The sequence below is a fragment of the Chlorocebus sabaeus genome, chromosome 21 (assembly GCF_047675955.1).
Source record: "Chlorocebus sabaeus isolate Y175 chromosome 21, mChlSab1.0.hap1, whole genome shotgun sequence".
Lineage (NCBI taxonomy): Eukaryota > Metazoa > Chordata > Mammalia > Primates > Cercopithecidae > Chlorocebus > Chlorocebus sabaeus.
In genome coordinates this window covers 108,290,727-108,304,153 of record NC_132924.1, presented here as the reverse complement: position 1 = coordinate 108,304,153, position 13,427 = coordinate 108,290,727, and the positions used below count along the sequence as shown (strand labels likewise).

Here is a 13,427-nt window from a genome sequence, read left to right as displayed (position 1 = left end):
GTGATCTGCCCATCTCAGCCTCCCAAAATGCTGGTATTACAGGCGTAAGCCACCACACCCGGCCTCTCTGCCCTTTTTAATTGTGTTTTTCTCAGTTTTAGGAACAATTTACCCTACTTTAGCCCCCCAAACTCACTCAATTTTAATTTGCTTTATGTTGGTACTTTTAGGTAAATACCTGATTTGTAATTTACCATTTGTAAGTTTTTACTTAAGCACAGTAAAAACCTTTCAAGAACAAACCCTAGTGGAGCATAATTTTCAGCTGGTAGATGGGTTTCTTGTTTTGACAGCCCTGACAGCTCTTGGGGCCCTTGGGCTGTTCTGGAGTGTGAGTCTGGAGGCTCTAAATCTCCAGAGACTGCAAGTGGCCCCAGGGCAGGGCCGTGCAACTCTTGCTCACCGCTCTTTGCCCAGAGTTGACCAAAAGGTCCACACATGGTTGGCACTTAATAAGTATTTCTTAGACAAACAAATGAATGAATATTTCTGGAAATAGTCTATACCAGTCCTTTGAATGTAGACCTCTAGGGATTGTTTTTTAAAAACAGTAAGGAAGTCAGGAAAGCGATCATCTTGGCATTAGCGGAAGATGGGGATGGAGAAGCCAGCTGACAGGCCTCCCTTTTCTCTCATCTCAGAGTGGATTGCTCTGGGAGGAGAGTCGCCAGCTTAGACGTAGATGGGGTCATCAAAGTGTGGTCCTTCAACCCCATCATGCAGACCAAAGCGTCCTCCATTTCCAAATCGCCGCTGCTGTCTTTGGAATGGGCCACCAAACGGGACAGACTGGTGAGTAATGGTGGCCTGTGGGGCCTGCTTTGCTGGCTCAGTGGAGGAATTCCCCAGGGTTCTCCACCAGCTGAGTCAAGACAGCCAAGCCAGTTCCCCTCCCTTCTCTCCATTATTGGGGATTCAGGGACACACATCCAGGACTGGCCAGAAGGCTCCTGTTGTGGGAAGGCAGTAAGGTTACCAAATTGACATTGAAATGAGCTGCAGGGGGCCTGGAACACACGGCTTCTTCCTGTCTGTGGTGGTCTGCCCTGGCGACCACCTGCCAGACTGCTGTCCCCCCATCTGTCTGTGTTTCCAGCTGTAGTTTCAGTGGGCGCCCTCCCGTGCCAGGCCCCATGGGAAGTGGCTTCCGCTGGTGAGGGGCTGGTGTTCTGTTTTGTGGTTCCCATGGGTGTTATTGTCCCCAGGAATAGTACAGTGTTCTTCCTTCTGGATTTTAGATTTGAGATAGGACTTGTAGTTAAGGAGGTAAGATTGACTTGCTGTTTTTTCTTTTACTTCCTTTGTGGGGATCATACCACATAGCCCAAGATGCAAATCCTGTTTTTCTATATTTTTTGGCAGCTGAAGGGATTACCCTCATGGATGAGGGCCTCAGGGCTTGCCCTGTGCCAGCACCAGTTTGCCAAGTGAATGCCAAGGTCACACTCTACCTAATATTCCTGGGAGACACCCTCAGACCTGGGCTGCTTCTGGCACTTTCCTCTGGCACTATTATTATCTTTGAAGCTTTTCACCAAATAAGTCACAAGTTCCTGAATGCAAGGATAGCCCCTTTTATTTTTTTTCTGAAGGTCTTTATAGACCCAGAGCCAGAGCTGTCCCCTGAAAAGGCAAATGGGAGTCACCCAGGCTCCGTGGCAGTCGAAGCCAGTATGCTGGGAGGGGTGCTGGGCAGACCAAGAGTGGGAAGGAAGGGTTCCAACAGCTGGGGTTTCAAACTGAAGAAAGGGAGGATCAGAGGGCCTCATTCACCAGCCGGAACAGATGTGTCCAAGGTGACACGTCTCTCCCATTCCACAGATACTTTTTGTGGTTTTGCTTAAAGTTCAAGGTCAGCTCTCATGTCTTTGTTTAATTTTGAAATGAGGCTCATTTTAGCCAGATTTCCCCCGAACTGCCTGGATGCGTAGAGGAGGGGCCTCACCCCCGCAGCCTGCCCAGCCTCGCCCCCTCTGGAGATCCTCCCTGACTCAGCCTCACTCCATGCTGTCCTTCCCACCTCACGCCCCTTGTCGTTCCAGCTCTTGCTGGGCAGTGGTGTGGGGACGGTGCGTCTCTATGACACGGAAGCCAAGAAGAATCTCTGTGAAATCAATATCAACGACGACATGCCCAGGTGAGCTGGAACCCACCCCCCACCATCAAGGCCGCAGGCTGCCAAGTGTGGTCCGCAGGGCTAGGCCTTTCTCGAGCCTTGTGCCCCATCTCCTGTGCAGGATCCAGCCTCAGTGCACCCTCCCTCTGTGGGCAGGTGGAGGGTCTGACCCAGGCCCATGTGTGTTGCAGAATCCTGTCTCTTGCGTGCAGCCCCAATGGGGCCTCTTTCGTCTGTTCGGCTGCAGCTCCGAGCCTCACTTCCCAGGTGGACTTCTCAGCACCAGACATCGGCAGCAAGGGCATGAACCAGGTTCCTGGCAGGCTGCTGCTGTGGGACACAAAAACCATGAAGCAGCAGGTACGGGCCTGCCCTGTGGCTCTCTCTGGGGCCAGGCACACTCTCTGCATTCCCTTGGGTTTCTGAAGAGCCTCTTCCCTCTTTTTGCTTTGGTCTCCTCAGATTTTTAATAAAGTTTTAAGTGTTGAAAAGTAGTGTACTCCAACTGGGCAGATTGTTAGTGACATGTCATTCAGAATTGTGCCACAAACTTAGGAGCCGCACAGAACCTACCAGAGGGCCCCTGTGGTTGATTTTTTAGGAGAGGACTCGTGTCTCCCTCTGACATCCTGTTAACTTAGAATTGTATGAGAATTATAGCAGCAGCAGCCAGCAGTAGCAAGGACACATGCAGATTCATAAGAAGCGAGGTGACCAGACAGCCTGTGAACTTGCTCCCAGGGGACCTGGGCACCACCTTGGAGCCGAGGACCCCTTCCTTCAACACAGTAATAGATGCTGCAGCCGCCACCCTGAGCCCCAGAGAGACTGAATGATGCTAAACTCACCTTCTAAGGCAGTGCTACTTCTTATTAAAATGATTTGTTTCACTGCTCACAAGTCATATGGCCTTTATGTTGAACACATTGTTTCCTAATGCTGCTGGAAACTCCTACTTTCAGTTGGTTCCTGTTCCAGATGTTCAGTTTGTTCTGTTCTGTATCTGCCTGTAGAAGTGCTCTGTGTTCCCTTTGGGTCTCTCAGACCTCTCAGGCCTGTCAGGGTCACACCCGAATTCTTGACCTCCACCCCTTGCCACATCCATCCCTCCCCTCATCATTTTCCTTACTTTGGCAAATGTGCCTCATCTAGAAATTTGGGATCTTGGCCGGGCGCAGTTGCTCATGCCTGTAATCCCAGCACTTTGGGAAGCTGAGGCAGGTGGATTGCTTGAGGCCAGGAGTTCAAGTCCAGCCTGGGCAATGTAGTGAGCCCTTGTCTCTACAAAAAATTTAAAAATTAACCGGCTGTGGTGGTGCTCACTTGTAGTCCCAGCTACTTGGCAGGCTGAGGCAGGAGGATTGCTTGAGCCTGGGAGGTGGAGGCTGCAGTGAGCTGATGTGGTGCCACTGCATTCCAGCCTGGGTGACAGAGTGAGACCCTGTCTCAAACAAAACAAAACAAAACAAAAATTAGGGTTCTTCCCAGACCTGTCCTTTTCCCTCTGCTCACACAGTCCATCCATAAGCAAATGCTGCCAGTGTTTTTCCAGTCTGATCACTTCTCTGCATTTCCAGGGACATACTCTAGACCTATCTCTTGTGCCCCTCTCTGCCCACTGTCCTCTCTACCGGTTTAATTCAATTCCTCTTAGTTCGTAGCATCTTGTATTTTCCTCCAAAGCTCTCATTACAATTTGTAATTATGTGTTTACTTGTGATTTTCAAGGTTTTAATTAAACATTGAATACATACAAAAGCATATTGAAATCATAGGTGTATAGTATAATAAGAAGAAAAGCAGTGCAGTGAGCACCCGCAGACCCATCACAGTTTATAGAGAGCATCACCAATACTTTTAACTCTTGGGTAGCCCTTCCCAATCTTGGTCTTTTTCCCTTCCAGAGAGAACCTGTCTTGAATTTTGTCATATTGATGTCTTTTTTTTTTTTTTTTTGAGACGGAGTCTTGCTCTGTCACCCAGGCTGGAGTGCAGTGGCACAATCTCGGCTCACCAAAACCTCCACCTCCTGAGTTCAAGCAATTCTTCTGCCTCAACCTCCCAAGTAGCTGGGATTACAGGCACCCAACACCACATCCAGCTAATTTTTTGTATTTTTAGTAGAAATGGGTTTCACCACGTTGGCCAGTCTCGAACTCTTGACCTCAGGTGATCCACCCACCTCAGCCTCCCAAAGTGCTAGGATTACAGGCATGAGCCACTGTACTCTACCTGCCTTACATTTTAAAAATTACTTTACCATGTTATTACATATCCCTAAACAAACAAATTTTTGTTTTGTGTGTTTTCTGAGTCCATATAAATAGAACCACAGTATATGTGTTTTTCTAGAATAGCTTCTTGTATTCCAGGCTGAACACTGCTTCCCTAACCTTGTGACTTGCTTCATCCTCTGGCTGCCTTTGCTGAGACCGGGACATTACCTCTCCATGTAATTGGCATTCCTTTGTTGTCTTTTCTCTCTGGCTGCTTTTAAAATCTTCTTCTCTGGCTCTCTGGGTGTGGATTTTCTGGTTTTTAAGTTTTAAAATTTATTTTTTTAAAGTTCTGCTTGGGATTTGTTTTCTGAATCAGAGGATTTATGTCTTTGTTCAATTCTGGAAAATTCTCAGTCATCATTTTTTCCAGTATTGCGGTTCTCTGATCATCTCTTGCCTTCTGAACCTCCCATTCCATATGTGTTAGAACTTGCCTCTTCCTCTTTTTTGTTTCACTTTGCGGCATTCTTGATAAGAGTTTCTTCAGATCTATCAGTTTGCTAATCTCTCCTCTACTATACCTAGTCTTCTGTTTCATCTATTTATTAGGATGGTAATTTAAATTACTGTATTTCTCATTTTTAGAGGCTCAGCTTCATTTTTTAAAACCTGCTTTGTTGTGTTTATAGTCTCTCATTTTTACCCATATTTTCAATTCCTTATTTTATTTTGTTGAACAATTGAATGTGCTTGTATGTTGTGCATTATAAATCTAATGTCTGAAGTTTTTGGGTCTAATTCTGCTCTGTTTCTGTGGGTGCTGGCTCCTTTTGCCTTATTTTCCTGTTTCTTATGAATTGTGATCATGGTGTTTCTTGGGCTAATATCTCTGAGAGTATTTTGAGGTTTGGGTTGGAGGTACATTTCTTTGGATTTGCATTAGTTTTTGCCAGGTTCCTCCCATGTTAGGGCTAGTTTGTGGTTATGAATTTGCAGGGAGGTAAGTTTTCTTGTTATCCCTTTCTGTGAAGTAGGTTTATTTCTAGTTCATTCCTGCACTGAAGGTATAGCTCTTTGGAGTCCCAGCTCCGTGTGACGCTTTCTTTTTTTTATTTTATTTTTTCTTTTTCTTTTTTTTTTGATTATACTTTAAGTTCTAGGGTACATGTGCACAACGTGCAGGTTTGTTACATATGTGCGGTTTCTTATCGCCTGACCTTGGGCAGGTCACACATTGTTGTCTTCAGGCTCCTGAGCTCTTCATGGGAAGCAGAATGGGAACTTGAGTCACCTGGATCTGATTAATGCCCCATAATGAAAGGCAGCTTTGGAGTGCGCTAGTTCTCTGCATTCTTGCTTTCTCTTAGTTTTGGCCCTAGAGGATTCTTTTATTTGCCAGCTCAGTACTCTGTGTGTATTTTAAATAACATTCTATCTTGCATTTTTAATTTCAGGAGGATTATTTAGGGTTCTCAGGGTTCCATATTGTTTGAAATGATAATGTTCATTCATTACGTAATTAATAGACCTTATGTTCTATGAGGTGGTTTTGTTTGCTACTATATTTCTAAGTGTTTCTGTGGGGAGCCATAGGGCAGGTTTATTAGTGTTGTCTGTCATCAGAAGTGGTTGATGAAGTGTTATTTTCTGAGAGCAATGAGACTTTTCAATGAGAATTTGCTTGGAATGCATTCTGGTGAAGTATAGGCTGCTAAGATATGTATTACTTATTTTATAATGGAGCAAGCATGGATTATTATCTATCTATGGAAACCAGAATAGGCACAGAGACCTTGTTCTCAAAAGAGCACAGAAGGTCACTGGCACAGCACTTTGGCAAAGGCTCAGATCTTTCTGATTACGTAAATTTCCAGATTACATAAGGGAGGAGCTGGTGGAAAACCCAGTCTGGGGCACCTGTCTGCATTGGAATAAGCAGCATGCCTGGGCTGAGTGAAGATTGCTACTGGCATTTTTGTTTTGTTTCAATAGCTCCAGTTCTCCCTGGATCCAGAACCCATTGCTATCAACTGTACAGCCTTCAATCACAACGGGAACCTGCTGGTCACAGGGGCAGCTGATGGCGTCATCCGGCTGTTTGGTATGCAAGTGTGCTCATAGCAATCCTTGATATCTCCTTAGATGTCCCAGGCATTTTTTTTTTTTGCCAATGTTGGATTTTTTTTTTCCCAGCTGGGCCAGAGGCTTTTGCAAAACCCTGACTTCAGATGCATGTACTAGAGCTTAACTTTGGTCAGCGTTTTCAAAACACCCACCATAATAGACATGGGAGGGGGTGGAGCTCAGCAGTCCTTGAGTCTTGAGTTGTTCCATCTGAGTCCTTGTCACCCATGTGAAATACAGGAGGGCACACAAGAGTACTGCTGTCCTACCCACTTGCTGTGGGTAGTTCCTTCTCAAAAGCATCAGAACAGGGCTCCTTAACCAGAGGCGTACATCAGAATCACCTGGCATGCTGTGTACAAATCCTCAGGTTGGATTCTGTCCCCAGGAGACATCCCCAGAGCCTGGGCTGGGGAAAGGCAACTGTATCTTTAAGGGATTCCCAGGGCGCCCATGGGGAAGTTACAGAGGGTAGTTTCTTGGGTGTCTTGCTAGACTTAGGGCTCTCCAGATGAGCTCCCCCCAGGGAGTCCTGAGCCTCGCTTCTGACCTGGTGAAAGAAGCTGCCTCTGAGGCTCAGAAACAGCCTGACAACTTGGGCAGCGGCAGCTTTATGGTGCTCACTGGGTCCTGGGTGCCTGCCGTTGGCCTGAGAACAGCTGTCAGCCTGAGTAGAGGGTGAGGGGGCCTCCTGCTGCAGGCAGATGCCTTCTTCAGAGCCCTGGCCAGGATGTGAGTGACGGTGTCTCATTGCCTCAGACATGCAGCAGCACGAGTGCGCGATGAGCTGGAGGGCCCACTACGGGGAGGTCTACTCTGTGGAGTTCAGCTATGATGAGAACACTGTGTACAGCATCGGCGAGGACGGGAAGGTATTGCAGCCACAGGATTCAGATAAGAGAGCACTGGGATGACATGTGGGCCGGCTGCAGGTTGTGGTCATACCTGTTATTAGCTCTGCCACCTGGGGCCTCTTTTTGCAGCTTTGTTATCTGTAGAATAGGGATAAACTAGTAATTCGTCTTACAATCTTTGTGAGGTTTCAGTGAGTTCAGCGGGAGATGGCTATCCTTATGAAAGGAAATACCAAAAATTACTCATCTTACCATAGATGGATCTGTGGGGTCTGGATTTAGGGCTGAGTTTGCTTTGATGGGCTTGGTAATGAGTGGTCCCAGGACCACTCACGGATGCGTAGAGTTTGCTGAGTGGCTGGGGACAGCTTCTTAGATGCCTACAGACCCCAGCAGAGCCCAGAGATGTAAGAAGGAAGCCAGAAAAAAAGGAAAAGTAAATGCCCCTGGTAGATTCCCTCTGTGGAGGATTAGGAACTAGGAATAGTGACCACCTCAGAAGGGGAGCTGGCAGGGGCAGAGGTGGGAGAAGGACGCCATTTCCATGTGTGCCTGCCTGGACCTTTTGGATTGGACACTGTCTTTTTGTCTCTTGAAAGGAGTAACTACAAAATAAATTCTTCATTTGAAAAGTTTGGGAAGGGACGTTGACATTAAAGCTAGACTTCCTTCTTAGGTGGGATGCTCAGTGAAGAGGTGATCACAGCCAAGTAACCTGTCCATGGGGTAGGCTAAGGGATGATGTCTGCTGTGGTAAGGAGCTGAGTTTATAATGGCATCGCCCAGTGTTCAATTGATTGTATGCCTGAAACACTGGAAATATATGTGGAATGTGTCCTCTGTACCTTGTTCCTAGGACAGAAAAATCTAGTTGGGTTCTAACTCTGATGATGATGATGATAATAATAATAATAACAACAACAACAGGTCACTTGAAGCATTCCTCCTGCTTGAGAGACCAGGAATCCAGGCAAAGCCACTTGCTGTCCCTTTTCCTCTCCTAGGGTCAGGCCAGAGGGAAAGAGAAGGGTTGGACTTTGATGTGAAGTTGCTGCCTCTTTTTCTAGATTTTCTTCCCTAAAAAATGCTTAAATCATGTTGGCCAGAGATAGGACTTGTAGACCTGTCACCTGCTTTTCTGCCTCTGGCACTTGAAAGGCTCTTCAAGGATGTCAGCATTGTGGTTGGGGGAGGTGGGTCGCCTTCTCCAGCCTCTGCTCTGGGGTGGGTTCTTGCTCTTCCTTGAGGCCTGCATTGGCCGGCTCTGCTGAGAGCACCCTGCTTGTGCCCTGTGACTGCAGTTCATCCAGTGGAACATCCACAAGAGTGGCCTCAAGGTATCCGAGTACAGCCTGCCCTCAGACGCCACCGGCCCCTTTGTGCTATCTGGATACAGCGGCTACAAGCAGGTTCAAGTCCCCAGGGGCCGACTCTTCGCTTTTGACTCGGAGGGCAATTACATGCTGACATGTTCTGCCACAGGCGGCATCATCTACAAGGTAACTGGTGGTTGGGGGTGGGAGGTGGTGGTATCGTGGTGGGCAGGGATTCCTCCCTGGAGGTCTGGGCCATGTCTGCTGAGCGTGGCCTTCTGTCCCCGAGCTGCATGGCTGTGGAGATGCCTTTGACAAAGGATAGGCAGCGCCTAGAGCGGGGATGTCCCATCGTTTGCCTTCCCTGAGCCATGTTGGAAGAAGAAGAATTGTCTTGGGCCAATTCTTCACACTTCTTAGTGTTAGTGGGCTAACACTAGTGATAGCTGTTGAGCTAAAAAAAAAAAATCGCAAAAAAAAATCTCATAATGTACTTACAACACAAATTTGTGTTGGGCCTCATTCAAAGCCGTCCTGGGCTGCATGTGGCCCGCAGGCTGCAGGGTGGACAAGCTTGGCCTACAGTCTCCTTGCTGCAGGCCTGGCCAGGGCTGCTTTGCAGCTCAGGTGGATAGAAAAGATGGGACCGGGGCATGAGACCCCCATTCTCTCTGCTCATCCTTGACCAGATTCTGCCCTTTCTCTGCCTTCTTTCCTTGGGAATAGCCTGTTATAGAAATCGCTCAGGAGTAGGGAGAAGAGTTGGGGAGTGTTGGGATGGAGGAACATGCCCCCAACCAGGTCCCAACTAGGTTGTTTATTTTAGTACTCGAATATGGTATAGATTTATTAATTTATTGAATGTCCCGTGGGTCAAGTATATTCCAGTCCAGGTTTTTAAAAAAAGTTTTAAATTTTTAATTTTTGTGGGTACATCCATAGGTATATATATTTATGGGGAACATGAGATGTTTTGATTCAGACATGCAATGTGAAATAAACACATCATGGAGAATGGGGCATTCATCCCCTCAAGCATTTATCCATTGCATTGCAAACAATTCAATCACACTCTTGACTTTAAAATATACAGTGATTATTGACTATGGTCACCCTGTTGTGCTATCAAATAGTAGGTCTTATTCAGGTCTTATTCATTCTTTTTATTTTATTTTAATTTTTTACCCATCCAGTCCATGTTAGAGACAGAAATTTGAGGGCGTGATTTGTCAAACCATACTGTAAGTTGTCCACATTGTTTTTTGCCCCTCCTTTTACGCGTTTGTTTTAGCTCTTAAGTCAGAGCTCATTTCATGTATTTTTAAGTGTCTTCTATTTTACTGGTGTCACCTAGACTAATGATGGGGATTTGTGTCGTAGCCTAAGCTTCTGTGTCTGGTGTTGAGTGGGTCCATTCTCAGCCTGTGTGATACTTTTCAGTTATTTGCCCAGGGGTGGTGTTTGTGTAGGATCAGAGTCCTTCAAGGTAGGATATTCTCAGCAGCTCTTGCTGCCACAGCTCATTGACCAGTCAAGGGCATGTGTTTTGGATGGCAGTTTTGTGCTGGGCATTGGACCAGGCACTGTGGAGTGTATGAAGGACATCCAGAATATGATCTTCGCTCTCTTGGGGTGCACACTCAGAAAGAGGCACAGTACCAACAAAGGAGAGCAATGCGGAGTTGAGCAGCTCAGGGAGAAGAAAGCTGTCTCAGTGGGGACTGAGTCCTTGCGGGAGGTGGGAGGCTGTGGATTGGAGGCCTTGGAACCAGGAGGAGAGGATGAAGAGGAGTTGTTGGGTAGATGGAGAAGAAAGCAGGTCTTGGGGCCCCACATGGGCAGAGGTGAGCAAGAGCTCACAGTGAGGCAAGGGGCACTGCCCGTGCTGAGGTGGGAAGTGGGAGCCTCGTAGACTCTCATCTGAAGTGTGCACCACAGGACCTGCGCTCGCTGTCGGTTAGGCTCCTCTCTTCTGTGCAGCATGATTCTGTCAGTTGCCCTTGCCCGTTCCTTCAAAATTAGCTCCATCATTTCTCATAACCGATATTTCCCAATGGAGACACTAAAACGCTTTCCGTTTACAAGCCTGCTCTTATTTTATTCTCCAGAGGTTTGTTTTTGTTGCATTTTTGGTGGGCTGTTCAGTACTTTGCTCTCTGTATGGATATATGTGTGTATGTGTTTTATTTTTAGTCATGCAGCCTTTGTCATTTGATCTGATCAGTTCATATGATTGGCAGTCAGACTTGCTGTATGACCAATTAGTTGGTGGAAAGATTTTCCTCTGTAGAATTCTTTGAATGTGAATAATGAGATCTAATTATTTAAGGAATATATTGAACTTCAGGTCCCACTTTTATAATCTATAAACAATGTAATTTATGGTTTTTGTAAGTGTTTTCTCCACGATGGCTGAAGACTGCGTTGTCTCTCGCTCACAGTTGCTATACATAGTGGTACTGATAGGAATTCGGTTCGCTCCCAGCTTCTCCTTCCCCGTTAGTGCCCTATCGCACAGAATCGCTGGCTAGCTAGTGCCGGGGTTCAGAGAGCCATGTTTCCACACTAACTGAAGGCTCCCCTGCGCCAGCACTGTTCTGGGTGTGGCAGGCTGGCCCCCCGCAGGAGAGAGCTGCCTGAGGCCCTACTCCCCTGCAGCTTGCATTCCCCAATATGGGAGTGAACCTTCAACCAATGAGCAGATTCATGAGCACATGTCAGGTAGTGAGAAGTGATGCTGTAGTGAGAACAACCAGTGTGCGTGCAAGCAGCACCAGCCCACAGCAAGTTCAAGGCAGCTGAGAAAATGCCTTATTTTAAAGAGCTGCTCAGGGACTTGTTTTCTACTTCAGATGGACCAGCTGTAGTTGGGAAAGTGAAAGCATTTCCTGGTTCAAGAAGTTAAACAGACTTTCTAGAAAGGTGGGCATGTGTGCCTGGCCTCAAGCACATCCTCAGGTAGGCCACTGAAAGTGGATCAAGTATGTGTAAGTGGTGTTTGCTGACACCTCCTCCTGTTTCCTGTCCTCTTGCAGCTGGGTGGCGATGAGAAGGTTCTGGAGAGCTGCTTGAGCCTGGGTGGCCACCGAGCCCCTGTGGTCACCGTGGACTGGAGCACTGCCATGGACTGTGGGACCTGCCTCACTGCCTCCATGGATGGGAAGATCAAGCTGACCACCCTCCTGGCCCATAAAGCCTGATGACCTGCCCCAAGGGCCACCTGAGGAAGCAGTATTATCCGGGGTAGGGGGAGGAGGTATAGGACAGGAAAACCAGGTGCTCCACTCCATCTCCCTGCCAGTGCAGTGACTCTGCAGGGAAAGACTGGCAAGGAGGGTCAGGCACTGCCATCTTCGGTGACTGGAATGGGACCCACGTGGAGTAGGTGGCATATGCTTCCCAGAGACTGGTATCATGGCTGTGCCAGAAGTACATGTGAGACTATGGAGGAAAGCTCTGGAAGAAGGAGAAACATTGCAGTGGCTACTGTGTTGGCTCAGAAGAAATTGACAGTATTTTGTATATATATGCCCATTTTTCTTTTTCTTTTTTTAAAAAAGAGAATGCTCTTATGGTCCCCTGGTGTCTCTTTCTAGGATGTGTGTCACTTTGCTTCAGTGACAGCCCTCCACCCAGCCTGGCTCTGCTGGCCCGGAGCTGAACCTCTCCAGGCTCTCCTGTTGCTTTGCCATGGAGCCAGGTCAGCTCTCTGTCTGTTCTGCTGCGTAACAAGGCTTGGCAGTTCCTGTTTCTCTGGGCTTCAGTCAAGGCCACAGAGTTCTTTTTCTTCCCTGAAAGCTGGCAGCTTTTGTTACAGAAGATTCTCAGGATGAAGGCAGGGGCTGAGGCCTCTGCCACTGGCTTCCCCTTTCCATCCAGTGGCTGCTGTTTCCCAAGATGGGCTAAGCATTCCTTATCTAAAATGCTTGGGACAGGAGTGTTACAGATTTTGGATTTTTTCAGACTTTGGAATATTTGCATATATACATAATGAGGTGTCTTGGTAGGTCTCATGTCTAAACATGAAATTCACTCATGTTTTAGATATACCTTATACATGTAGCCTAAAGATAACTCTATACAGTATTTTAAATAATTTTGTACATGAAACAAAGTATTGATTGTGGTCAGGTGTGGTATTTTCTACTTGTGGTGTCATGTTGGTGCTCAAAGTTTTGGGGCGGGGCACAGTGGCTCACATCTGTAATCTCAGCACTTTGGGAGGCCAAGGTGGGTGGATCACTTAAGGTCAGGAGTTCGAGACCAGCCTAGCCAACATGGTGAAACCCCATCTCTACTAAAAATACCAAGATCAGCTAGGTGTGGTGGCAGGTGCCTGTAATCCCCGCTACTCCGGAGGCTGGGGCAGGAGAATCACTTGAGCCCAGGAGGCGGAAGTTACAGTGAGCCAAGATCACGCCATTGACCTGCAGCCTGGGCGACAGAGGGAGAACACAACTGAAAAAAAAAAAAAGTTTTGGGTTATGGAGCATTTTGGATTTTGGATCTTTGGGTTAAGGCCGCTCAACCTATACCTCTTTCATTTGGTGGCTCCTCTCCTTCCTCCAACTGAACATCTTTGTGGAAAGCTGACTGCTGCCTGCCCCCCTCTGCTGGCGAATGGTGAGGTCAGAGCAAGGGGGCCAAGTTGCTGCTGGTGGGCACCTGGGGTTAAGGCCAGCCCAACTGTGGCTGAGCCCATCTGTAGCTGAGCTGAGCATCAACCAGCTGTGTCCACACCCTGCCTGAGGCCTGCCCTCTCCTCCCTGGCTGGGGTGGGACCTTGAAGATGCAGATCCTC

The 13,427-nt window shown here is 47.4% G+C and overlaps 1 protein-coding gene across 3 annotated transcripts in view; it reads left to right on the top strand.

Annotated features, from left to right (window-relative positions):
• Positions 1-12,743, top strand: part of WDR91 (WD repeat domain 91) — a 38,372-nt gene extending 25,629 nt beyond the window's left edge. For all 3 annotated transcript variants that reach the window (XM_073009368.1, XM_073009367.1, XM_073009369.1), the window contains exons 9-15: positions 642-792; positions 2,043-2,137; positions 2,308-2,476; positions 6,328-6,436; positions 7,219-7,331; positions 8,615-8,812; positions 11,662-12,743. In XM_073009368.1, coding sequence (XP_072865469.1) covers positions 642-792; positions 2,043-2,137; positions 2,308-2,476; positions 6,328-6,436; positions 7,219-7,331; positions 8,615-8,812; positions 11,662-11,826 — 1,000 coding nt within the window. In that variant the 3' untranslated portion in view covers positions 11,827-12,743. The remainder of the gene's footprint in view (positions 1-641; positions 793-2,042; positions 2,138-2,307; positions 2,477-6,327; positions 6,437-7,218; positions 7,332-8,614; positions 8,813-11,661) is intronic.
• Positions 12,744-13,427: the final 684 nt, after the last annotated feature.